The sequence below is a fragment of the Vombatus ursinus genome, unplaced genomic scaffold (assembly GCF_900497805.2).
Source record: "Vombatus ursinus unplaced genomic scaffold, bare-nosed wombat genome assembly UNPS02010193.1, whole genome shotgun sequence".
In the NCBI taxonomy this organism is placed as follows: Eukaryota; Metazoa; Chordata; class Mammalia; order Diprotodontia; family Vombatidae; genus Vombatus; species Vombatus ursinus.
In genome coordinates this window covers 3,592,532-3,619,779 of record NW_020949971.1, presented here as the reverse complement: position 1 = coordinate 3,619,779, position 27,248 = coordinate 3,592,532, and the positions used below count along the sequence as shown (strand labels likewise).

Sequence of the window (27,248 nt, the reverse complement as noted above, 5' to 3'; positions counted from 1 at the left end):
AAAAAAGTTTAAATCCTATTCTTCCATGTGGCCAAAATGGTCTGCCTGCTGTTCCTGTCTCAGTTCTGTTGCGATGGCTGACCAGCCAGCCTAGAACCACCACCACGTCCCCTTCCACCTGGTTTCCTTCCAAGCTCGGCTCAAGTGCTGCCTCCTACATGAAGCCCCCCAGACTCAGGAAAGGACAAGGATGGACAAAGTGGGCCTCCTGTAGGTCTTCTTGGCTATCCTAGGGCTCCACCCACCTGCCTCTGGTAAGTAGAATGTGAGTGGTCTTGGAAGAATGTTGCCTGGTCTTTCTCTCTCTGGTTCTTTTGATTACTTTCAGTCCTGAGAACTTCTGAGAAGAGAGAATATAGTTTGGAGACTTAAGTCTTAGATACCGGTCAATGACTGAGGGTGCTTTAACAACACTGCCCTTGGGCAGGAAGCCTTCCGGTGGCATTGTCCGCAAGTTTTAAATCCATTCAAGTCATTGCTGGTGTAGACAGATTACAGGGGGTCTACACAGGCTATAATTCATCAAAAAAGGGAAAACACTGACGTGATCATACCTTGCCCTTGAAAATCCTGAAGCAGAAGGAAACCCATGCTCACACAGCCTGGGCATTCTAGAGAATGTCCACAAAAGATGAGCTTTCTCCTCTAGAGAACCGGTTGTATCTCCATTATCAGGAGGACATCATCACAAAGCGGGGCAGGGCACACACAACATATAAAGGGATATTCATGGAAAGGAACCTAGGAGGCCACACAGTCTGACCCTTTCTGTTGACAGAGGAGGAAACTGGGTCCCAAAGAGGTTAGGGGACTTGCTCAAGGTCACACAGCAAGCGGCACAGCTGAGATTCCAATCCAGATCTCGGATGGCTTCATGCTTTGGACAAGGAGAGGGGCATTAGGACAGCTCCCGAGTCACCAAGACCAAAGGGCCAACGGTATTGGTGTGGGTTTTAATTGATGCATTTTGTTTTCCCGTAGTGGATCACCCTAACAAACACTCCAGAAAACCCGTAAGCGTAACCCCACCGAGCGCGGAGGCTGACAGAGCCCAGGCCGCCTCTGCAGCTGAGCCAGAGGGAGGCCGTTGGCTGGGACTTCAACGTGGGGCCGACGCCAGGGTGTGTGCATCCTCCGTGCTTTCAGTTCACACAAGCCGCTCTGCCTTCCTCCGAACCCTCTTGCTGGGCTCTCCTCTCAGCTCCGTAAGAGTCCATCATATCGCTGCCCCGGTGAGTTTCCTCCTTTCCCAATGGTTGACTCCAACTTTTTGCCCCTCTTAATTGAACAGCTGTCAAGGTATTTTTGCACAGACGGCCCCTTTCTTCCTGCCAGTGAGCTCCCTGGGCCATAAACCCATGAGTGGGACCACTGGGTCAAAGGGGAGGATGCCATTTGGTAACTTTCCTTGAATAATTCCATATTGCTCTTCAAAACAGTTGGATGGACGGACCTGTTCACAGCCGTGATTCAGCATGCCTGTCTTCCCACGCCCCACCAGGATATTTATGTTTCAGCTGCAGTTACTAAATTAGATTTGTGAAAGAGAAACTCCATCCCCCATGGGAAAGGAACTCGGATTGGGACGCAGCCAAAGAAAAAACCTGATATCATCTTCTTCCTCACTGAAACATCTCCAGACCTCAGGGCTCCACAATCCTCCCTGCCCTACAGGTTCACAACCTCCGCTGTAACTCATTCCTCACATCCTTTGCCCCGTATCCAATCAGGTACCAAGTCTTGCTGCATGTCTTGTAGCCAACCTGCTCTCCCCACTCACACAGCTGCCAGCCCGGTTTTTGCCTTCATCACCTCTCTCCTAGAGTAGTGGAATAGCTTCTTTAAAATTATTGTTATCTTTTGCTTTACATCACCTAGATTACTCCCTGCTCTCGGAGGCATCCCCTATAACAAAGATATTTTTTTCAAAGGAAAAAAAAAAGGAACAGGAAGAGAAAAAAACAATCAGCAAAAACTGATAAATACATAGAAAAAAAAAAATCTGAAGATCCATGCAACGTCCCATAACCATGGACCTCTCATCTCTGCAAAGGAAGTGGCCTTCATGGCCCCCTGACTCCAGTTTCTCCCTTCTCTCATCTTCTTACCTGTGTAGCTGCTGAAATTCCCTGCACAAGCATCTGCAGTTGCACCCCACAGACTCCAGCACAAAATACAAACTCCCCAGCCCTGTGTTGAAAGTCCTTCCCAACCTGTCTCCCCCCTAACTTTCCAAACTGACTTCATTCTACTCCCCTTCATGAAGCAGCACCAGCCACACAGGACCACCTGTGTCCAGAATCTAGCCGCCGCCTCCTGTCTGAGTGCCCACACACAGGCCAGGCCCCATGCTTACGTGTGTATTTGCCCTCTTCTGCCTCTGTGCTCATTCTTTAAATCCCAGTTCAAATGAAATGTGATCCTCAGATGGGATAACTCATCTCTAACTCGGGTTGAGAACCTCCAAATGCACATTTCTCTCAGACAAGACACATTCAGTATACAACAGTCTCCTAGTCCCAAAACAGTTGGGATTGATTCGGTGTTTCTCAACAAAAAATGTCCAAGGGTTAAAAACAGTCACAGATAAATGAGCTGCTGGGAAATGCTGCCCTGCGGCCATCCTTCCCATCAGAAGTAAGTCATCGTGCCCCAGTTGCCTCTCCCTGGGGCACGCTGAGTGAAAACTCTGGTCCTCCCAGAACCTTTGCTCGTCCTTCTCAAGCTGCTGTTCTCTGTGCTTCACACAAAATGTGCTTTTCCTGCCTCTTAAGTAAATAAAAAGCCCACATCAGAAAGTGGCCTTACTGCACGCTAGCTCCCTCTCCCCAGCAACGTTTTCAGGCCCTGCAGATGTATGAAAGGGTGGACAAAGAGCCTATCACAAATAACTTAGCATTCCGCACTAGCTCGATACACAATAAAAGGTCCTCCTTCGTGACAGCCACATCTAACTTGCTCTGCTTTTATTTCCTCACCTCCTCCTTGCTTCTCAATCCCTTATGGCCCGACTCCAGATTCTGCCACTTAGCTGACGCTAATGCCATGGTTATCAAGGATCTCTTCGCTGACACCGTGATGTCGCCTCTTCTCATCCCGCGGGCCCCCTCTGGGGCTGCAGAAGCGTTGAGCACGCCCCCCTGCTGAGCTGAGCTGAGCATCCCCTCCTCTCCTGGCTTCTCTGACGTTGCTCTCTCCTGGATTCCTAGAGCCTAGCACACATTTGGCACTTATCGAACCCTTCCTAGACTGGACTGGTTCTCCTGCCACCTCCCTGACTGCCCCTTCTTGGTCTCCTTGGCTGAACCACCCTCCCTCTGCCAGCCCAAAGCTCTGTCTTCTCTCCCTCCTGCATTGTTCGTCTTGGTCAGCTGCTTGGCATCAGTGGGTTTGATCGTCCTCTACTCAGGTGTTTCCCACATCTCTCCACCAGGCCGTAACCCCTCTCCCAAGCTCTGCGCTGCGCCTCCTTCTGTGCATCTCGCTGGTGCCTCAAGCACAAAAACACATCCAGAATTGAATTCGTTCCCTTCTCTTCTAACCCCACCCAATCGCTTTTGCTCTGTCAGGGACGCCGACCCAGAGGCTGCTGACCCTGCACAGTCTCCCTCACTTAAATCCAGTTCCCTTGCATGTCATGGCATCACCTGTCTGATGTCACGGTCCAAGGACAAACAGTGACTTCAGAATCATGGCGGACTCTTCTCTCTTAGCTGTCTGAGACTTTGCGGATCTTGCTGACTGGGCTTCCACACCTAATTTGCCGGTGGCAGAGGAGGGCCCCAGGGAAGGGACCCCTGAGTGTTCTCTTTGGGATGACCGCTAATCCTTAGCCACAAAGGCACTTAATAATGCAGCCCAGGCCACAGGACCAGCACTCAGCTGATTCCATCTATTTCCTAGAAGAGGGACATGCCCAGACCCAATCACACCCATGGAGCAGGAAGTCAGCTCGCAGAACTGGACCTGAACAGAAATGGAAAGTAGGGCCTGTACAGGACCTTGTAGAAGGGGGGATTCTTGAAGGGAGGGTCAGCTTCACTGCTGCTTTCCACCCCCAGGGCCTTACACAGAAGGTTCTTAATGCTGGCCAAATTAAATGGGATGGATAAGCCATCTGGAACCTCTTCAAGGTCACTGGTGCTTTTTTTGGGACACCTGGGATGCCTGGGTCTTCCCTCTTTCCTGAGGATGCAGGACACCTGAGGGAAATGCGCTGCTCACAGATAACTTGGCCACACCTGAAGTCTGTCCCCTGGCCTACAGAACCTAGCTAGACAGGGCTGCTTGCATCCCCCAGGCAGCACCCACATCCTTAAATGAGGAGAAGCATGGGGCTTTGCTCTCCCTGGCCTCCTCTGCTTCAAGAAAAGGGACAAGAGGACCCAAGGCAGGCGGGCTGGCCCAGGAGGCGAGGGCGCTACTTACACAGTGTTCAGCAGAACTGACGGGACTTCCAGCCCTGAGAAGTAGCCTCGGAGGGAGGGAACCAGCGCATCTGAAAGGGCACACGGAGAGAGCAAGCCGTGAGTCGGGCTGAGCCGCCCCAGCTGAGTCCGGGCATGACGGCCAGGCCGTGCCCTCCCCCCAGATCCCAGCTCCAGCGTGTGCTTCACAAGCCCTCCCCAGCACCTTCCTCATAGCACGCAGGCAAGAGGGGCGTTTTTATACCCTTACTGCAGACAGAAAAGGGCCCAGAGAAATAACGGAACTCACTCATTGCCATGTGTAGCCGCTAACCCTGGGCCCTTGACCGCCATCCCAGGGCTCTTTCCACTAAGCCCAGGGGCCCCTTGGAGTCCCTCAAATCCGAGGATGGCTAGCGTAGGCAAACCGAGGGCAACGTGGGAGGGGGCTTCGTCAGCCGCCACCGCGGCCCCTTTCCAAACTGATGGGTCTGACACGTTCTCCAGACAGACACAGGTCCCGGAAGAGTGGTGAAGCATCTGCCAGACACCTCACAAAGTCATCTGTACCCCTGCACCGTCCGGAAAAGCGGGGACAGGGACCGAGCTCCTCGCTCTCAAACAGAAAGGGAGTCGCCAGGTCTGAGGAGCGGAAGGGCTGAGAGCTAGCCTGTGAAAACCATGTTCCCAGAGCGATGCAGGAATGAAAGACCTTGGCAAGGAACCAGGGGGCTGCCTGTTTGGGGGAGGGGAGAGGGGGATTTCTGTAAGCAGGATGTTGCTTTATCATAGAAAAATGCATCCACTTTGATAAGTCAGGGCTTCCTGGAAGGGACCCAAGTGAGTAACCGGGAAAGGCAGTCCGTCCCAGGACAGCCAGTGCTGGGGCAGAGCCAGAGGTCCCTCTGGAGGTCTGCTCCTGTCTTGAGAGCTGTGTCAGCCTTTCTCCCTGACCCCAGCCCCCAACTCCCCGGGCCACTTGTTCCCTGAAAAGGAAGCAGTTCCTGCCTTTGGCAGGGTGGCCAAACCATCTGCTCATGTCAGCAGCATCCCATCCCACTGGGTTTGAGAGGAATACAGCCTCAAAGATGGGCGGCAGACAGCTAGCTCTGGGGCCGGAAAACTGCAGCAAGCTTGCCTGAGCCTTCCCGGCCCTGCAGCACCAAGGGCGGTCCGGGGAGGCCCACTGACTTCCCAGACTGGGACAGTACTCGCGGAGTGGGGCTTGCCCTTTCTGGCTCCATAGGAGGGGTCCCGGGTCAGCAGGTTTGGGGGGAAGGGGTCCTTGCCCTAACTGCCCCATTATGTGTGTGAGCCATGGGACAGGAGCTGGCAGGAAACTCTGACTCCTTCATCAGTTTGCCCTTGGAGGAAAGGAGGCCCCCTTCTCACTGCTCAGCCAGAGCCTCCTGAAAGAAACAGCTGGTGGGACCAGAGCAGAGACAACAGGAAGTGCTCTGGGAGGGGGTGGCGTGGACCAGCTGACTGATGCCCATCTACGGAAGGCAAGTCAGAGGAGGAAAGGGAGAGAGAGAGCTGGGAGGGAAGGGAGGCCGACAGGTTCTGCAGCCGTGTCGAGCGTTCTGATGTGGAGTGGTCAGTGGGGAGGGAGAACCCTATTTAGGGGAGGCCAGGAGGAAAACGACTGCTCCCTCATGTCACTGACCCAAACGGCTGGAGCTATCTTTCCAAGAGAGTGGCCTTAGACTCAGAATTACAGAAATGTCAGGACAGGGAGGGACTTCAGAACAGGGAATGTCAGAGCAGGGAGGGCCCTCAGGACAGGGAACGTCAGAGCAGGGAGGGACCTCAGGACAGGGAACGTCAGAGCTGAGAGGGACCTCAGAACAGGGAACGTCAGAGCTGAGACGGACCTCAGGACAGGGAACGTCAGAACTGAGACGGACCTCAGGACAGGGAACGTCAGAGCAGGGAGGGACTTTAGAACAGGGAACGTCAGAGCAGGGAGGGCCCTCAGGACAGGGAACGTCAGAACTGAGAGGGACCTCAGGACAGGGAACGTCAGAACTGAGAGGGACCTCAGGACAGGGAACGTCAGAGCAGGAAGGGCCCTTAGACCGCAGAATATCATGGATGGAAATGGGCCTTTTAGAACAGGGAATGTACAAGTTGGGAGGGCCCTTAGATTCGGCCCCAAGCTAAGCCACGTCACCTCCTGAAGGAAGAATGATGGCACCATCTCCTCTGCAGCAGAGATGAGCCTCTGGGCTCTTGCTGTCCCCTTGGGGGCTCAACACCCCAGTGAAACCTAACAGGACCACAGAGCACGGCAGGCAACTGGCCCAGGAGGAGGTCCACAGCTGGCCTCTCTCTACCTTGGGCTCCCACCCGTACACGCCCACGCCCATTGAACACCATCACGGCCATGTTGCAAACACATCTGAGGAGTGCACCACACAGGGACCAGAGTCCAAGCTTCCCAAACAAAGAAAGAAAGAAACCAAGTACCTACCCATGGTTCACGGCTTTGTGCATCTGAATCCATTTGCTCATTAAGCAAAGAGCAGAGCTGGAGTGGCCTTCCTGAGACAGGTGGTGAAGGAAGGGGAGAGGGGACAGAATCCCTGACACAGGTTGGGGCCAGGGGACCTAGAGGTGACACACAGGAGAATGGGGGCAGGGTTCTTGTGCATCGGAGGTCAGGATTGGTGCAGGGCTGGTGAGAACTGGTGCCTCCCTGGCACTGACGGAGGTGCTGGGCACCTGATGTGATCAAGGCATCAGAGAAAGAAAGGAGGGCTGATGGGGGGTGGGGAGGAAGGAGGAAAGGGAGAAGATGGTCTGATTCCCGTGTAAGGAAAGGTGATCTTGGGGAAGCCTGCCTTCCATCTAGCACCCTGGCCTGACTGTCCCCTCCCTGGCCCCCACGGACACCACTCCCACAATCACGTTGCCCACACACATGCCCTAGGGGTGTTCTCTGCCATCGGAGACCCTGTATCCAATGGCTCTCGCAAGCCTGGTCTAGGCCATACCACATCTGGTCCAGTTAGAATGGAAGCGCCCAGAGAACAGACACTGGCTCTCCTTCTTATCAATGCCCCTCCAGTGGCTAGCACGGTGCAGGGCACACAGTAGGTGGTTCAGAAATGCTTGCTGGACTGGACTGAATTAACAAGGATCCACAGTAAGGTGGCAGACAAGCGGCCCTCAAACAAGAAAGGAAGTGACTCCAGAGGGGTCAGAAGCGGTAGCTGGGAATGGAAGCCGCGACCCACTGGGGTTTGACCGGCAAGTGTCCTCCCAGAAGCCTCGGGGCTCTGATGGGCTTGGGAAAGCTTGCTGTGGGGTCGCCAGTGCACCGGAGGGAGACGGCCCACTTCTTCACGGTGGTGGGACTGCCTGGTATCTCCCAGCTGCCCTGTGTGGGGGGTGAGGAGACACTCGTGGTGCTGTGGACTCTGGGCAGCCTCCCCAGCCTCAGTTTCCTCCTTTGTAAGGTAAGAGGCTAAGAACAGATGGTCTCTAAGGCAGCTCTAAGCAAGGCTCTCATGAGGGGCCTGTTTCTCCTCCGCAGCAGCTGGTGGGACCAGCTGACTGATGCCCATCTAGGGAAGGCTTCCTTCCAGTTCTGAATCATAAGACACCTAGGAGCGACAGGTGGGATTTATGAGCCAACTGCCCAGCACTTGGCAGCCGCTGCCTGTCCCCGGGTACAACGGGGCTTTCCTGGGGGAGTGAGCTCCCGGCCCGGAGTTCTCCGGGCGCCACGTGGCTGAGCGGCTCCGGGGAGGCCGAGGAGGAGACGCCACTGAGGTGGGGGCTGCCAGATGGGGGGGACCGGAGGATCAGAGCGGACCTTGGAAGCCATCAGCAAGAAGGAAGGTGCCTCGCACAGGGTACCCGGGACTCGGTGCCCCTTGCTCTGGGGGCATGCCTCTCAGAACTCCCCTCAACGTGAGGAGAGGGCACGACTCTGGGAGAATGGACTTCATCCATCGCGAGCCTCCCCCTCCCAAGGGGAAATCACGGCGCCAGCCTCCACTTTGTCCTGGCGGGGCTCTGCCGACAAGAAAGGAAGCGGGCTCCTCCTCCCGTGGCCCCAGGCAGGCTCTGGTGCAGCCCCGAGCCACCCGCCCAGCCGTCCTCTCTGCCCCATCCCGCTTGTGAGGGACGTCTGCATCAGACACGGGGACGAGGGAGAGCGGCTCCTGCCTCTTCTGTATCAGAGGGAGACGTCCGTCAGAGCGAGCGGGGCCGCAGCTGTGGGGGACCCACCGTCAATCCCCGGGTGCCATTCTGGGCATGGCAGAGTCTGGAGGGCGGCTCACAGTAAAAGGGAGCGGACTTGTGAGGCCCTCGGTGAGAAGGTGGGCGTCTTCTCTGCTCCCACGGAGAGGTCAGCGCCCAGGGTCACTCAGCCAGGTCACAAGCCCAGGCGAGACATTGAGTGCAGGTGTTTCTGACTCAAGCTGCTCCCTCTCCCGCGCTCCACTACGCTGCTTCTCAAAAGCAAAATCACCGAGGAAGACAGCAGGCTGCTCCAAGCATACCTGCCTGACAGACTTAGGAATGACCTCAGGAATCAGGGGCATTGCACAAGTCGCCCACCTCGCCCACTTTCCTAAGTACCGATTACAGGCATCCTTGAAGGAGGAAACTACGCTTTGCTCACAATGACACTGGGGGGTCCTCACTGCAGTGTGGGAACAGGAACAAGCATTTATTAAGTGCCTACTGCATGCCAGGCACTGTGCTAAGAACTTTCTAATTATTATCTCATCACAGCAGCCCTGAGAGGGAGGTGCTACGATGATCCCCGTTGTACAGCTGAAGAAACTGAGGCAGACAGAAGTTAAGCGACTTGCCCAGGGTCCCATAGCTACAAAATGTCTGAGGCTGAATTTGAATTCAGGTCTTCCCAACTCCAGGCCCAGCGCTCTATTCTCTGCTCCCCCAGAGGCATCTAGGCAATTCTGTCTTTACAACTGGACAGTTCTAAGGGAAAGGAAGCTACCAGCCCTGGGTTCTCCCACTGTAATTCTGCAAGGAAGCCCGGTGGTAAGAGTTGACAGCCATTATTATTAACAACATGGCGGTCCCCTGTCTAAGGGATCCATGTGAAATCAGCACTGTTTCCTGCCATTGCTCCTGTCCCCATGTCTCTGCTCATCCATCTGCAGATACACAACTTTCACTAACGGCCCTCCTTATTGGGTGCCTCCTCCTTAAAGCCTTCCCTGATTCCCCTAGCAGAAAGGGCTTATCCTGTTCTCTCACCCCTCCCCAGATATCTCAGGCTGGTCTTCGACTGCAGTTTACCTTAACTCCATTCTGTCTTCCCTAGGACTTGCAGGCCATGAAAAGAACAAGACGCACAAACCTTTCATGGACAATTGAGAGACTATTTGGAAAACGCTTTGCAAACCTTCAAGTGTCACGTGAATGCTAGCCATTATCATCACTGCTGTTGTAATAAGAAATGATAAAACATAACAGAGGTGCAGCACAGTGTGGGAGTGAGGGCATAATTTGGAACCAGAAGATGCAGGTTCAAATCCTGGCTGTGTGACCTTAGGCAAGATGGTGAAGCCCTGAACTGACCGGTCCCTGCCCACTCTAAGTCTGCTCTCAAAGCAATGTCTGAACCAACAAATGTCAGGTGGCAGCTCCCTCCCCTGGCCCCGCACTGGCCTACGTGAGCTGATGCTGTGCACTGAGCGAGCCCTCAACCGATGCCTTGTTGGCTTTACTGGACAGGACTGGGCCAGTCTCCGGCTTTGCACGTCTAGTGCTGAGCACAAGGCTGGGAACACAGAAGGCGCTTAATAAATGCTTGCTGGATTCAAGTAAATCCCTTCGGCTCCTCTGGAGCCATCACACCATTTTCAAGGTCCAAACAGCCAGCTTCTAGCAAGCAGCCCAGACTTCATTTGCACCGTCCCCAACTCCAGAAAAGAGGACATGAGGAAAGGCCTTGAAGATTCCTCCTCTTCTCCATGATTTCCCCTCCCTGATGGCAGATCCCTGGCTCCAAGCAGTCTGGGGGCCTGTGTCCAAGGAGGCAGTGTGGTAGAGTGGTGAGGCACCAGCCGTGGAGTCTGAGGCTTTGGACTGGACGTGTTCCTGCTGCTTACTATCACCTTCAGCGAGCCCCTTCACCCCAGTTTGGGCGTCCGAGGGCCTGCTCTTCAAGAGGGCCAGATGAAGCTAGCAGAAGCAGAGGCCCGGTGTTGGAGGCCCGGCTGGACAGGCCGACCCGGCAAAGGCAGCTTGCACAGAAGCGGATAAAATACACGAGGATGTGACAGAGACCCAGTAACGAGGCATGCCGGGTGAGAGCACCCAAGCGTGTAAGCCCTCGTGGCACACACAGGCCATGCTCAGTGCTGGTTATCCATATTTAATGTTCTCCTTGGTTAATTTTTAACTATGTTTGCTGTTGAGGGCCATTAGCAGGGCCAGGGAGCCGGGCTCAGTGAGCACGAAAGAGGTTCCTGGCAGCAGGAAGCCCCAGCAGCCACCGTGGCCTTGCACTTTGGAGGCCTGCGCTCGGCTCCTTGGGCTGGTGCGGACGGTGGGATGGCATCGTGGAGCCTGAATAAAACATGATTCCGCCGGGAGGGACGCTATCTTTTCCACCCTGTCACCATCATTCTTCTTCAAATGCAGGTTCACAGCCTCCTTTCATTTCCCTCAAGCTCCAATTTCCAAAAGTAGCAAAAAGACTTGAGGAACTCCTAATGACTGGTGTGCCCGTGGATAGAGGCCGACAGCCCTTGGATGCCAGAAGAACAATGTGGCGCAATGGGCAGCTGAGGCTGGACTAAGTGACCATCCCACAGCACAGTGGTCAAAGGGCAAGAGTGGCAGTGTGGCGTGGGGCAGAAAGCACGGGATTTGGGAGTTAGGAAGATGGTCTAAATCTGGGCTCTGAACTTACTAGCTGTGTGACACCAGGCAAGTCACCTCAGCTCTCTGGGCCCAATTCTTCATCGAATGAGGGTACTGAACGTCGTGGCCTCTGAGGTACTTCAGGCTCTAATTCTATGATCCTATTATCATTTATTGAAGCTAGCAGGAGATGAGCGGGCACCGGTCAGCCCCTTCCCACCTGCCGAGGCTTTCTCATCATTGTGCCAAAATTATGGAGGATGCTGGAATTCCATTTCAGAGCAGCAGCACAAATCTCACCCTGGGGCTTTAACTGAGTTCATGTCAACACACAGTTATTGAGCACCTGCTACATTCAAGACTCTAAGCTAGGTGCCAGAAATGGTATGAAAAGAGCAACACGGCTCTGCACATAAGGCCGTTACATTCTCCTTGGGAAAAGAAAAGCAGCTAAGTCAGTGCAAGGTAACTGGGGAAAAGGTGGAGAAGAGGAACAGGGAAGAAGGAAGAGAGAATGGAGGGAGAAAGAGAGCAGGAAGGAGAGAAGGTAAGGGAGAAAGGAGAGAGGGAAAGGAGAAAAAGAAGGGAAGAGGGAGAGAGGAGAGAGAGAGAGAAGGGGAAGGAGAAAGGAAGAAGAAAGAAAAGAGAAGGAAGGAGAGGGGGAGAGAGAAGGAGAGAGCCCTTACAACTAGGGGGAAGGCAGAGATCAGGAACGGCTTCACAGAGAATCTGGTGCCCAAGCTGAGCTTTGAAGGAAGATTCTGAGAGATGGACAGGAGGAAGGAAGGAGTGCATTTCAGACACCGAGGAAGGTCTGGGTAAATACACAGAGGTCAAAGATGGCAGTCAGATTTGGAAAAGAGCAAGTGAACCTATCTGGCCAGAAGGAAGAGGGGCATTGTGAAATGAGGCTAGAAAAATAGTCTAAAGGCAGACTGTAGAGGACCTCGAATGCCTGGCAAAATAGTTTATATTTGATCCTGGGGGCACTAGGGAAGTTACTGATTAGGCACGTGACATGGTCCAACCTGTGTCTTAGGTGCATTACTCTAGCATCTGTGTGTACAGGATGGATTTGATGAGGGGAGAACAGAGCCAAGGAGACCAATTAGAAAGCTACTGCAATTGTCCAGACCAGTGGTTCCCCACTTTTTCATTCTGTGAAACTCAACAAAAATGATGGAATGTGTTGTGAGTGCAAGAGGGACAGTGTGTCATGGGGCAGAAAGCACAGGAATTGGGGAGTCAGGAAGATGCAGTCTAAATCCAGGCTCTGACCTTCCTAGCTGTGTGACACTGGGCACGTCACCCCAGGGGAACAGAATATACTAATTAATATTCATTACAATCATTTACTAACGAAGGCGCTATTAAAGATTTGTCAGCATCAACCCTTTAGACCATAAATGGGAACCACGGATCCAGACAAGAGGTGAGAAAGGCTTAAACTTGGCTGGGTGAAGAGTTGGTGCAGAGGGAGAATTAAAATAAAAAAAAACTTGGAGAAAGGCAGAAGGAAGAATCAACAGTCCCCCCAAAGCACATGAACTTGGGTGACTGGGAGGACAATGGTGCATTTATAGATAGCAACAGGGGAGTTTGGAACAGGGCTGGCTGGATTCATTGGGGGAGGTGAGTAGTTTACACGAGGTGACTCAGAATGCCTGTGGGACAGCCAGGTGGAGCTCATTCAGTAAAGTGCCTGGGGCTGTTAGATCTGCATGTCTGGGAGTCATCCCCCTGGGGAGGGGGGCCATGGGAGCTCTGGAGGGGGAGCGTGCTCTCTGGCAAAGCTCTCCCTCCTCCCTCTTTATCCCTAGATGGACAAGCCTATTGTCTCTGAAAATCTATGGTCTTTGGAGAAGGGAGGGAATGGGGAATGCTATGGGGTAGATGAGATTGCCCAGGGAGATCATATACAGAGGAGAAAAGTGGAGTGAGGACAGTACCTTGAGTACAAGGGTAGGAAGAGCTAGAGAAGCAGCAGAAGGAGCATTCAGAAAGCCAAGAGGGGAGTCAGGGGATGCAGTGTCCCAGAGGTCAAGGGAGGGGCGAGCCAACGGTGTCAGGGTGCCAGGGAGGCCGAGGAGGTACAGGACAGAAGAAAGGCCACTGGCTACTTGGAGGCAGCAGCCCTGGCAGACTGTGAGACATAAAGACATGGTAGGGAAGTTGAGGCGGTGAGAGCCAAAGGACCATCACTTCTATAGTTCTTTAAGGTGGGCAAACACCTGATGCACAATTGGTCATGTAGGCCTCATAACAAGCCAAAGGAGGGGAGAGGCCAGAGGTATTATTACCCTTTCCCATTTTACGGAGGAGGAAAGTGAGCCTCAGAGAGCTTAGGTCAGTCACACAGCTCAGAAGCCCTCGAAGCTCAGGCCATCTTTTATGAACATAGATACACGGCTTAAGAGAATGTATTTTTGGGGGCAGCTAGGTGGAGCAGTGGATAGAGCACCAGCCCTGGAGTCAGGAGGACCTGAGTTCAAATCTGACCTCAGACACATAACACTTACTAGCTGTGTGACCCTGGGCAAGTCACTTAACCCCATTGCCTAACCAAAAAAAAAAAGAGAATGTATTTTTATGTGATGGCGTACTCTGTGCTGTAACAAATATAACAAAAGAAGATGACTTCAAAAAGACCCAGAAAGACTTGTCTGAGCTGATGCCAAATGGAGGGGCAGGACCCCCAGGAGAAGGATCTCTACTGTCATATCAATACGATAGAAACGAACAATGGCGAAGACCCGTATAAACTGATGAAGAATGAAATGAGCAGAACCGGGAGCACGGTGGTACAGCAGCGTCCACACCGAAAAGCAAACAGTTGTGAAAGCTGGGAGAAGTCAACACGACGCCCACCGCTGATGTTGAAACACGCCAGCCTCCTCTAACAGAGTGCCCGCGCGCCCAGGGCATCTGGGTAGACAGGCTGCCTGGGCTTGGTTGTTAAACAAGGAATTCAGTTTTCTTTTCTTTTTTCAAATGGGGCAGAGGTAGGATGGGAGGGAGAATGAATAGATTTCTGCCAATTAAAGAAAACATTTACAGAAGAGAAAGTCGGCAGGGTGGGCCAGATGCTGCCTGCACTTTCGGATGAGGGCACCCTATTATTAGTTTTTGCCTAACTGTTTTACTCTCTCACAAGAGAGCTCTCGGGGAACGTGGGCAATCTGGAAATGTCTGTAATGTAAAAACAGAACACAGACAACATGGAACATTTTTACAAAATAAAGAGGACGGACAGTTCTTTTGAGGAGTTTGGCAATGGACGAGAGGAGGGAGAACGTCAGGGGCCAGATTCAAGCAGCGTGAGGAAAGGGGGACGATGGATGGAGCAGTGGGGTGGCGGAGGAGGGGGAGGTCAGCCCTCTCCTGACCCCGGGGCAGAGGGAAGAGGGTGGAGGAGAAGGTTGGGAAAGGGAGGGAAAGGCAAGAGATTCCGAAAAGTGAGGAGGGGGCATCTGCAGAGAGGGCAGGCCCGGGAGCCCGTGTCTCAGCATCAATCCAAGCAGAAAAGGTGCTCTGAGGATACCAGTATCTTAGTGCTCTCAGGAATAGCTGCAGCTTCCAGTCCTGAGCCAGGACCCGAGTCAGTGCCCAACACCACCATCTATCTATCCATAGACGGAAAATCTGGAGCCCAGAGAGATGGCAGGTTTGGCCTGGTTTGGGCACGGACTGAATCACCCAGAATCTCCAGCCAAACAAAGAGGGGCCTCTCGGTTTCTCCTGTCCTCTCCTCTCCTTCCTAGGACATCTCTCCCGGGCTGGGTGGGGAAGGTCACCAGCGTGCGGCTTTGTCAATGGGCTATGCAGAAAGCCTCCGAGGCCCCAGGAGCCTCAGGCTGGCTTGGGGGAGCCAGTCCATCCCCTGACTCACTGGACAGGCCCTTTCCTGATGACAGAAACCATCTCCACTTGGAGAAAACAAATGCGCTGGGCCCGGGACAGGTCCCCGGAAGCGGCCGCCATGGCGGTGCTGTGCCTGTTTCCAGTCCAAATTAGGATTTTTCATTCAAAGCCCTCCCACGGTCCCTGGAGAGAGACGAGCCACGGTTCTGAGGCAGAGCTCACGGGCCTGAGGGCTTCCTTTGCTGGTCAGCAGCCCCTCCTTCTATAGGAACCAGGGTCACACACATCAGTCTTCTGTCACGTCCCAGGAGAGGCACAGCGGGGGAACTGAGAGCCCAGGCTCCGGCACAGCAGTGGGGCTAGCATCCAGGGAGGAGGCGGCGCTAAGATGAGGATGCCCCACAGGCCTGGGGAGCCATGCAGGGGCTGAGCCTGGAGTCAGAGGCCTGAGTCAAGGTTCCTCATCTGTAAAACGCAGGAAGGATCTCGAAGGCCCCAGGTTCTTTCCAGGATCCTGTGAGTCAGTGACCCAACGGGGCAAGCCCTGAGCCATTCCCCGAGTACCAAGAGCAGGTGTGGCAGGCCAGAGGGTGACCAAGGAGGGGGCCTAGGACCTGCCACGCTCTCCCTCCAAGGCCGCCAGCAGACGGTGGAGGCAGGGCTCGATCAGGGGGATGATTTCAGGGTTTGAAGCTTGGCTCACCTCACACTACTGCGTGACCTTGGAAAGCCCTTTCCTGCCCGGATGCCAGTGTGTTCATCTGAGAAATGAGGGAAAGGTAAGGCCTCGGTTCCTCTCAGAGGGAAGGGAACAGGGGCCTTGAAGACAGCTGCAGGCCTGCTACTAATGAGAGCCATGGAGGGGTCATTTCTAACAAAGACAGAGAACAGGAAGGAGGCCTGGGCCTCGTGCGGTCGGACTGTGCAGCCCCGGGAAGACGTGCCTACGGCACCTCAGAGACTCGCCCCCGAGTCACTGTGACAACCAGCCCGTCCTTTGGACTCTGAAAGAACCCAAGGGGGCCACCCTGCCTCCTGGATCTCAGGGACCCCGGAGATGGGCCGGCAGGAGAACTGGCCTCTGGGAGCGCGTGCGCCGTGCGGCCTACCGCGCCTGGTGCTGGTGACAGCCTGCGCTACCTGGAAGCCCCTCAGGTGAGATGAAGGTGAGATCATCAGGGAGAAGAAAGTGTTGGAAACTGTGTCAGGCAGTGGGGGACAGACATCCCTTCCGTCGGTCCCGCCTCCCAAGCCTCAGGAGGGGGATGGCTCCGGGTCAAGGTTGAGGCCACAGTCATCTCCTGAAGTGGGGACTGTTAGCGGGACGGGGTTAGTCGTACTGTGCACTCGAGGGAGGCGAGTTTGGAAGGACGGGTGCTTGAGTGAGCCAGGTGGTGGCGATGGGTCCAATTACCTGGGCATGCAGTGAAGCGGGATAGGTGAAAGCAGGAGGGGGCAGGGCAGGCGTCAACTCCGCTGGGTACAGAGGGTACGGGGCCCACACTTCGGGGGTGCTGGGATAAAGTGCAGGCACTGTGAGCTCATCTGCAAGAGAAGAAGAAGGAGGACAGAGTTAGTGGGCCCCGGGAGCGAGGGCCCAAAGAAGAGACCGTCAACCACAACCCTGGGACACCAGGACAGGCCGCCACAGAGCCTCGGGCTCCCCTGGAGGCCCCAGGCAAGGAGAACCCCAAGGCGGGCAGGAGGCCTCTGGCACAAAACGGAGACGGAGTCTAACAATCGGGGGACCGGGAGGAGGAGGCTGACGTCTCTGGGAGAGCCACAAACGGCGGCCAGCCCGGAGAACGGTTCGCCCTGGCCCACGGGTGCAAGATGCCGCATACGCCAGCGCCCCGGGCGATGTTTCGGCTGTCCTCCTCAGCTCTGTCATGAGGGGGCCCTGTGGCACAGGCTGGGCAGGGAGGGGGGATGTGGAGAAGAGAAAGGGCACACAAAAGCCACAGGCATCAACGCCTCTTTTAAAAGCCAAGGAGGACGGCCCGGTTTACTGCTGCCACATTTGATGCCGACGGCCAGGACCACAGACCTGGAGCCAGAAGGGCTGAACCGATCAACCAACATTTATTAAGCACCTACTATGTGCCCAGCACTGTGCTAGGAGCTGGGGATCCCAAAAAAGAGGCAAAAGAGCGTCCCTGCCCTCAAGGAACTTACAATCTAATGGTCAGAAAACACGCAAATACATGGCTAAGAACAAGCTACATCCAGGGAAATAATCAGCAGAGGGACGGCCTCGGAATGAAAAGGTTAGGGAAGGCTTCCCGGAGGAGGTGGGATTTCAGCTGGGACTGAGAGGAAGCTGGTGAGGTCAGTGGTCAGAGCAGAGCAGGGAGAGCCTTCAGGCCCGGGGGCAGCCGGAGAGAACGGCCGGGCTGGAGCCCAGACGTGGAGCGTCTTCCACCAAAGTGAAATAATCCACCCCTGTGTTTTACAGAGAGAGAAACTGAGGCCCAAAGGGAGAGAGGAATGACACACAGGGAGAAGGCGGCCAAGCCACAACCTGGACTAATAATTAGTAACGATAATAACAGTAAGGACAGGCAGCATTTACACGGCACTTAAAAATTCACAAAATACTGTACCAGCCCTGTCACAACTACTATTATCCCCATTGGACAGATGAAGAAACTGAGGCAGGCAGAGTAAGTGACTTGTCATTTCAATCCAGTGGTAAGCGCCTACTGTGTGCGAGGCCATAGGGCACAAAGGCAAAAACAAAGCCACCCCTGCTCTTCTGGAGCTCATACCGCGGACTGGGAGAGCTCAGCTCGCGGTCTCATTTCCCATGGCTGCACCACTCTGGGACTTCTGCCTGGCTTCTCCCCCAGCCCGCCCCACAGGTACCTCCCTCCCCATTAGGCTGTAAGCCTTCTGAGGGTAGGGACTGGCTTTCCTCTTTCATATTTGTACCCCAAGTGCCTGGCACATAGTAGGTGCTTAATAAATGTTTACTGGCTATTGACTAAACCTTTCTTAAGCAGCTATTGTGTACTAGGTGGTGCTGCCTCACAGTAAATCCTGAGTAATTTGAAGGAAAGGGGAGGGACCAGGAGGGGCCTCATGTGGGACGCGGTCCCGGAGCAGAGCCGAGAAGGGAGTGAAGGATCTCGATGAAAAGGGGGAGGTGGGGGGCCGGCCAGAGCCAAAGGAATGGAATGCAGGTACATGGGACAAGTAAGCTGGATCGCAGAGTGCAGGAAATGGTGTAAGGAGAACTCCGTCTGGCCAGACGGGCGGGAGAAAGGTTTGGCTAATCAAACTCCGGGTCGCCGGCAAACGTGCAGGCCGCCACTCCAGCAACCGAGGCGAGAGATTTGGGCACCCGGGGGAGGGCTGTGGCTGCTAAGCCTGACACGTCCCCCAAAGGCCCAAAGCCCGTACGGGCCATCCTGTGACAGAACCAAGGCCAAGGGGAAGGGCTGGGGCTCTGGAACTGACGTGCTCAACTAACTGAGACAGGCAGGGGCACAGTGAGTACAGCGCTGATCTGAGTTCAAATCCAGCCTCAGGCATTTCCTAGCAGTGTGACCCTGGGCAAGTCACTTTACCTCTGCCTGCCTCAGTTTTCTCAACTGTCAAATGAGGATCATAATAGGACCAACCTCTCTGGGCTGTAGCGATGATCAGACATGTAATGCACTTAGTATCTGACACATAGTAGGTGTTTTATAAATGCTAGTTATTACCATTGTTATTATGACCATGGTTGCTATATCATCATCATCATCGTCATCTGAGTCAAGACCCTCAAATGGGTCTGGGCCCGGTCAATAACAATCTGGACAACGCCAACGAAGGCGGGTCCGTGGTTCTGACCGTGAACGTTCTAGGGCAGACCCGGGCTGGTCTGCAGAGGGGAGTCGGGTCAGATGCTGACTGCCTTTGTCCAGAGGACTTTACGCGGACACTCCTGAGGTCAACAAAGCCTCCCGCCCGCCTTCCCAGGACTACAGGGCTGTCCGGGCCTCATTCCAGCCTGGAATGGCCCTGGTCAGCAGAACTGTCAATGAGGGGACCAAGATGGAAACAAAGAACGGGTGGGTGTATGACTGGGAAGGGCGGGGCAGCGGCTGCTGCATGAACCAGGCTCCCTTGGGAGGCAGAGGGGATGCTCGGCCTGCAGGTTCACCACGGAGGGCAGCTGCTGATTCATCAGCATCCAGCACCGGGGGGCCAACGTCCTCCAGGCAAGGGGCTGGGGAACTCAATGCAGGAGGGGAAGGCCTTGCGGGGAAGAGGCCCACTGTCCAGTGGGGGACGTGAGAAAAACCTGGGGAGGCAGAGGCCACGACAGGCTCGCCACAGAAACTGTGGTCTGGCGGGGAGAGCCGACCCACGTGCGGGGCACGGTGCGTCAGCTTTCACTGTAAAAGGCCAGTCAGGCTGAGGCCGAGGGCTGCGGGAGGCCGGGCAGGAGGCCCCTCCGAGGCCGGCCAGCCAGCACCGGCCTCTCGGGGGCACCCGCTGAGTGAAGGACCAGGCCCGCTGGCTGATCGGGGCACCCCTTCAGGATTCCGCCGAGGCCCAGGGTCACGCAGGGGCTCCGGCCCCTTCGCACCGCGGCTGAGAACTCGCTTGTCGGGGCAGGGGCGCCAACCCCAACTTCCTCCGTGGGTCCGTGTGTGAGCGTGCACGCGTCTATGAAGGCTAGGCAGTCAGGAGGTCACAAGGGGCTGGATCGCCCAGCTTGGACTGCAGCATTGCCTCCCGAGCCCCTCTGGTGGGGCGCTGGGCCAGCGCCCAGGACGCCAGGTTCTCAGTCACGGTCCCACACGGCCGGGGCAGGCCCCTCTCGGGGGAGCCGCGTCCGGCGGAAACCAGCCGGGGAGAGCCGTTGCCTGCCTCTAAAGCCGCCGCTATGGCAGCTGTTTGGGGGAACGGGGCTTCAGTCCACGGGAAGAGCGGTCACTGCGTCTACATATCACCGCTTTTAGCCAGCCTGCTATTCTAAGATATTCGGTCTAGAGATCGAGAGGTCCCAGGAAACAGGAAGCAAGCCTCCAGCCCTGACCACTCCCAGGCCAGGGCTACGGACCGGGTGGCCCTTCAGCATCGGGCGATGCTGTCCAGGCAGGCTCACAGGGACCCTTCACCCAGGCGGCCAACCTCTGACCTGGTTTCAAATCCTGCTGCATCTTATGACTGTACACAATTCGGTTTTTCCTTCCAGCCAATCTTCATGGGAAGATGAGGGGGCTGGCTCCAGGGGCCATTCCAACTCACTCCCAAAACATCCTTTCAAGTTAACTTTAATCTCATCACATTGGCCTTTGTTTCACTGGCTGAGAATCTAGCTGTTTAATTTTCCATCTATGCACAATAGGAGGATATGCAGACATCAAGGGGAATGCCCGTTTCCCACCTCCATACCTTTGTTCACACTGTGCCCTGTGCCAGGAATGTCTTCACCTATTGAATTCACCCCTTCCCTAAAGCCCAACCAACTCCAAAGGCACCAGCTCCAAGCAGTCCTCCCAGATCCAGCCCCTCTACTCCATCCCATTGCTAATGACCTTCCTGCCCTCAGACTGCCCCCAGTTTTCTCTTCTTTATCCCTCCAGTGCATTAGAATCGAATCTTGGGTATCACAACTCTCTGGGTTTGCAGCTTACTCCAAGAGACAGTGAGCCTCCTGAGGGCAGGGGCTGATCTTAGCCAGCCCTTGTCTCTACCCCCGTACCTGCATGAGATACTTTGTCCTGAATTGGCCGGATTGACCCAGTACAGGTTATCGTGGGGGAGACAATGGCCCAGCGCCCTTCCATTGAATGGAAGCCATAGGAATGGAGACATTTCCCATTGCTTCAGCCGTTGGGACGAGCTCCTTTTGTGATACCCCACCCCCACCCACGAGCACGGGCACCTTATTGGAGGGCTCTGCCATCCACCAGCAGTGTGACATCGGATAAACCGCCTCCCTTTTGTGGGCCTCAGTTTACTCCTATGTGCAATGGGCCTAACTCCCTCTACCCTCCTACACATCACAGGGTTGAGGTGCAGATAAAATAAGACTGTAGGGTAGGTGGAAATGTTTTGCAAAACACTTTCCAAAAGCCAACCAAGTGCCCCCAAAGACAGGAGGATACGTGAAGACAGCCCCAGACGGACAGAGAAAAAACACTCGCCTGAAACAGTAACAGCAACAGTTGAGAAAGCCTGGGCCCGACGAAAAATTCCACTTCAATTGTTTTTTAATGAAAAAAGAATCCACTGTAAAATTAGAAAAACAAACCGGCCTCTTGGTCAGGGGAGGTCTTGGGAGGACTCACAACATGTGTCCCCTCTGAGGCCTCCCCAGCGAGGGGCTGCTCCCCGCCCCCACACAAGGCCGCAGAAGGAGCTGCCCCTGGGGCACCCATGTGAATACACTTCAAGGTCCAGGGAGCCAGAGGTGGGAGGGCCTCGGAGATCACGTGGGCCCACTGGGGAAACCGAGGCCAGGGACCTGCCCAAGGCCAAGGCCAGAAGCATTCAAGTGCCAACTATATCCCAGGCACTGTGCCAAGTCAAGAGAAAGGCCTAAGGCAGTCTCTGCTCCCGAGATGCTCAGGCTAAGGAGCCAACCTGCAAACAATGCACCAGCGACTTTACAGCCAGGCTGAGCTGACCAAAGGCACTAGAATTGGGGGGAGGGGGCAGATGGGACAGAAAAGGCTCCTCGGAGATGGTGGGCGCTGACTCAGCCTTGAAGGAAGCCCAGAGATGATGAGAGGGAGGGCATCCCAGGCATGGGGGATAGCCCAGGCAAAGCCCCAGCATCCGGAGATGAGCGTCACCCAGCTAGCAAGTCAAACAGGAGAACGGGACCATGCCCTCCTAACAGCCTCTGGTCCATCGTCTTAAGGCAAAGGGCCAGGCCTTGGGCTCTGGCCACCCCGTGCCCTGGGGCAAGTGCCCGCTTGCTGCTCCCTGTGGAGACGGTTCAGGGGCCTCCTCCAAAGGGGAGCCCGGGGTGGGGGGCTGAATCAAGGAGAGGGAATGAATGCAGCCCAGAGCGAGATGGGCCTGAGCTCCTCAGGACCCACAAGGTAGCTGGACGAGTCTGGGGCCGCCCCTCCCCTCGGGCCAGGCCCACACCGCTGCCAAACGGCTTTTCATCCACACGGCAAGGAGCACAGAGCCAGCTTGGGCACCTGGTCCCATCCTAGGAGCCAGACTCGGGAGTCGTCATCTTCTACAGAGCAGGAAATCGAGGCCCAGGAAGGGAAGTGATCTTCCCAGGGTCACGCCAGTCGTCAGGAGCAGAGGCAGGATCTGAATGCAGGCCCTAAGACTCCAATCCAAGTGCTCTTTCTATGGGCTCGTAGTAGGTTTGGGGAGCACAGGCGTCTCCGACTCACAGGGAACGGTGCTGAGTGCTGACGAGACAAAGAAAAGCAGAAACAGACGTCCTGCCCCCAGAGAGCCGCCAGTCTAATGGGGAGGCAGCAGGCTAACAATCCTGCACAAATAAGCTACAGACACCGGAGGGACAGCCCGAGAAGGAGGAGGATGGAGGGCTTCCTGCAGGAGGCGGCATTGCCTGAAGGAAGCCACAAGGCTGAGCTGGGCACCGGGTCCAGTCTGGCCTGCCTACATGAGCCTTTGCTGTGTCTCACTGACCCCAGGATAGGCAAGCGTGTGAATGTACCACGTTCTAAAAGGAACCAAGGTTTGGAAAGTCCAGGAAACTCCTTCCGCCGTGCAACTCCCAACTGTTTGGGGCTTAGTGGAGAGGTCCTTGGTGGTGCAGCGGATGGAGTGCCGGACCTAGAGTCGGGAAGGCCTGAGTTCAAATCCAGCCTCAGACATTTCCTAGCTGTGACACTGGGGGAAGGCCTTAATCCCTGTTTGCCTCAGTTTCCTCATCCATAAAAAGAGCTGGAGAAGGAAGCGGCACAGCACTCGTCTCTTTGCCAAGAACACCCCAAATGGCGTCATGAAGAGCCAGACGTGACTGAAAAATGACCCAACAACAATAAATGCTCACTGACTAACCCAACAGGGCCCAACGTCAGCCCTCACGTCATTGACACACGAGGACAACAGAAGGGCCAATGACTCCCTTTCATCACGTTACAAGGCCAAGGCTGACAGCACGACTGAAAATACTTACCAAGGAAATTTACATCTCCCCTGGGAAAACAATTAAACAGCTTCATCTTAGAAAAAATTTGACACGCAATTACATTGTTGGTGGAGCTGCATCTTGGCGCAATTTGCTTGGAAAGCCATCTGGCAATATGCCGCGGCAGAGAAAACTGATCCTACCCTTTCACCCAGTGACCTCACTACCTGTTCAATATCCCAAGGATATTATCCAAGGGGGAAAAGGCCTGTCTGCAGAGTAGATCCCTAGGGTTCCACTCCGCAGACGGCCTTTTCCCCCTTTGATAAAGGGGATGAAGCTTATTTTAGTGTTTGGGGCAGACTTGTGATGTCATTAGTACAGTGCAAGAGGGCAGCTGGTCAGAGGCTGGACCTGAACCCAGGTCTCTGTGCCTCCAAGGCCCTATCTGCAGTGGCACCCTGCTTCTGGTAAGGCTATATAATTTGAAAAAAAATAAAGGAAAGACATAAATACATAAAATGGAAAGAGAACTGTGTTCTACACAAAACACCTACAGGTGGGGACACGACTCAATCCCTGTGCGTGGTGAGCCGAGGGTCCGATGGGAACCCCCTTTGTCCCCTCGCAGGCCTGCGTGTGGCTCCCGCTGGGCCTGGCCCGCTGAGGGGGCCCGGGAGGCAAGCGCACAAGGCGCTGGCTTCCCGCCAGCCTGCTCGCGGGGTCCTGGGAAATGTGTTGGCATCATCACATTCCCGGAGGTGAGGGGAGACCTGCAGGGACGGGTGGGAGGGCGGAGGTCAGGAATGCCAGAGCCCGGCAGCCCGGCCCCTCCTCCTCCTCTGGCACCTGGTGCCCGCTGCGGACTCCTGTCTGCCTGGGGCCAGAGGGTTCTGGGAATGCGGTGCGCCGGCTCCGCAGGAGGGGTTGGTTTGTTTATTTTTGTAAGAATAGCCTGGTCCCTTGAGTGCTGAGACCAGGGCTTGGGCCTCCAGTCCACATCACGGGGGGCTGCAAGGAGAGGCATTCCTGGCCCAGAACTAGTCCAGTGCCTCCTGGGAGAACAGGGGCCCAGCCGGGCGTGACCGACGTTCAGCACCCAGCCCTCTCCAGCCTTGCTTGTCGTCACATTTTTTCCTTCTTCTGGGTCACTCACTTAACCTCCCGGGCCTCAGCTTCTCCACCTGTAAAATGGGGGGGAAAGGAAGGCAGTGCCCTCCATGGGCTCCTTCCAGCTCCAAATGCACGTGCTTATGATCCCTTCTCTGGAAAACTGAAAAAGGGACAGCCCCAAGTACCAGAAGGCAACAGGTGACGACAGTCACCGGCCATCTAAGATGAATCTGGGTAATCATTAGCAAAAACGTGAATTTCCTTTAGCTTCACGGGCAGAAACTGAGAGAAAGGCGAGCACCCCTGCTCCGGGGGCAGGAGGAGGAGGGGAATGGATCTTGCCGGAGAGAGGGCAGAATGACTCAACCCTTGATTTTGCTTCTATGCTCTCTAAGAAGGACAACTTCCCTTGGACTGAAAAAGAAAGCATAGAAATGGTGACCAGGGAGCTGATCCCTAAACAAGGAGGGAAGAGGAGGAGGAGGAGGAGGGACCCAATGTCCCCCATGAAGAGAGCAGAAGACAGGCCAGCTCTGAAAGTGCTCATCTGGGGCAGCCAGGTGGCACAGTGGATAGAGTGGAATCAGGAAGACCTGAGCTCAAATCTGGCCTCAGACACTTGACTCTTTGCAGCTGTGTGACCCTGGGCAAGTCACTTAACCCCGATTGCTTCACCAAAAAAAAAAAGAAGAAAAGAAAGTTGTCATCGACTTAAACAAGAAAAGTAACCTCTACACAAAAGAGATTCTGGTTCCACGTGTAATTCTGTCCTGCTCCATGTAAACAGATGGTGCATACACCGATGCTATGTGCACATGTACACAGACATGCTGATTTTATTTGGGGTTTGTTAAGTTCAGAGCAAAAAGAAAACAAAATGGAAAGCAATGGAGGAAGGAACAGAGATGACGCTACAGGAGGGCCATTTGCTGTCAGCGGCAGCTAGGGGGCGCCATGGACAGGGTGCTGGACTCTGGAAGACCTGAGTTCCAATCCAGCCTCGGATATTTCCCAGCTGAGTGACCCTGAGCAAGTCACTTCACTGCCGCCTGCCTCAGTTTCCTCGTCTGTAAAGTGGGGATAACCACGGCTCCTAGCTCCCAGGGTTACTGTGAAGATCAAATGGGCCAACGTTTGGGAAGCGTTCTGCACATCTCAAATGCAAGCTAGCTCCCACCATTAATCTGATGTCCCTGGAGAGGCCTCTGGCCCACGTGTTGGCTCCAACGCGGGGGGATTTTTCTTTGGGGGTAGGCTGACCTGAAGGCCTCTGAATCTCTGTGTTTGAGGGCTTCCCCGGGGGCCGGAGCGTCACTGGAATCACGTAGAAGATTCATAGGTTTCCCGCTAACTCCCAGTTAGATAAACAGGGGCCGCCTGGCAGGGCCGGCCAACGTCCACAACCCCACCAGCCTGGCCCCGTGCCCACCCCTCGGATTCCGGAAGCCTGGGAGAGCAAGGCCTCCTAAGCAGGGCCCTGCCCAGCCCCACGGCCCCAGCCACGACTCCTAAATCCATCCCACAGCTGCCTGGCCTGGACTCAGGCGGCATCCTGGCCCCGGACACTTATCACTTACCCATCAGATCTGGACCTCCTTCCGAGGCACATCGGGCAGGCCTCTGGGGGTCCTCCAAGCCCTTGGCCACCCTGGGCCTGAGCCCCAGGGTGACGGCTCCCCCATTCCCAAAGGGGTTCGTCCTCCCCGCCTGCCCCCTGAGGTAACGGGGAGCTCAGGTGACTCAGCCAGAGGGACGAGGGCTGGAGCCCGGCCTGGGACCACGCAAGTGCTCCTCAGACCCCAGCAGGGAGGCCAGGCAGCCTCAGATGAGCTGGGGGGGTGAGGACACAAGGCGGTCTGGGGTCCTCTCACCTGCTTGTTCACCTGACGACGGGGACGGCCGGGCCCAGGAGTCAGGGGACGGCTCCAGCAGGCTCAATGGTCTGCTCCCACCATCTCGGCTCGTCCGCTCCCTCATCGGCGAGTGACACGAGGAAAACGGAGACTGGCGGTCATCGTCAACACAATGTCATCTAGAGAGGGTGGGTGGCCCGGGGGAAGGGAGCAGAGGAGCCCTGGCTACATGACCGGGCACAGGCACCCTTCTATGCCCTAGGCAACCCTGGAGGCCTGCAAGGTGCAGACGGATGCCAACCTGCACTGGCAGGAGTTTCCTCAGCCAAAGAAACCACAGGCCCAGTCCCTGGACCCTACAGATATCATTAAGCCAATTTTACAGATGAGGAGACTGAATCCCAAGCAAAGGGACTTGCTCGTGTTCACAGCTGGTAATGGGCAGGGGCAGGATTTGAATTCAGATCTTCCCAACTCCAACTCCAGCACTCTGTCCCCAGAGGTCTCCGTCACCGGCACCCACCCTAACCTACTAAAGGCGTTTCCGTTCCTCTCTGGGCCTCACTTTTCACAACTCGAAAAGCAGAGGGATGAAGGCCTAGATAATCCCTTTTCGCTCTAAATCTATGGTCCTGTGGGCATCCTGAACATGCTTGGGTCAGTCAGTCAGTAATGACTCACAAAGTGTCTACTGTGTGCCCAGGCGCCATGCTTTCCATCGAGGAGGGCTCGTGTGCCTTCTGACTCAGCAGCCGGGCCTCGTTCTCACTCCTCCTTCCAGCTCCAGCTCCCCCTACTCAGGGAGGCTCCAGGGCCTGACCCTCAGTCTCTTCTCAAGCTCTGGACCTTCTCCACATTCCCCAGATTGCTCTCACTCAGTTGGGAGCAGGGACACTGCACCCCAAGGGCTGGGATGGCATCCCAGTGGGGTCACAAGATGTGGCCATGGGAAGGGGAGGAGTGCTGAAGGGGCCTGCCCATCTAAGGAGGATTAATGGAGGGGAAGGGGGCCGGAAGGCTGGGATTGGGGGGCTGGGGTGCTGATGAGACCTGTCCACCTGGGGCCACTGCAGGGACAGTGGCTGGCCTCCA

General features: G+C 55.3%; 1 protein-coding gene across 2 annotated transcripts in view; it reads right to left on the bottom strand.

Annotated features, from left to right (window-relative positions):
• RBPMS (RNA binding protein, mRNA processing factor) overlaps positions 1 to 27,248 on the bottom strand; it is a 51,751-nt gene that overhangs the window by 10,963 nt on the left and 13,540 nt on the right. For both annotated transcript variants that reach the window (XR_003568382.1, XM_027853652.1), the window contains exons 3-5: positions 16,537 to 16,667; positions 6,880 to 7,016; positions 4,429 to 4,498 (exon numbers count right to left, since the gene is read on the bottom strand). Coding sequence is in view for 1 of the 2 variants with exons in the window: in XM_027853652.1 (XP_027709453.1) it covers positions 4,429 to 4,498; positions 6,880 to 7,016; positions 16,537 to 16,667 (338 nt within the window). In the remaining variant the exon portion in view is untranslated. The remainder of the gene's footprint in view (positions 1 to 4,428; positions 4,499 to 6,879; positions 7,017 to 16,536; positions 16,668 to 27,248) is intronic.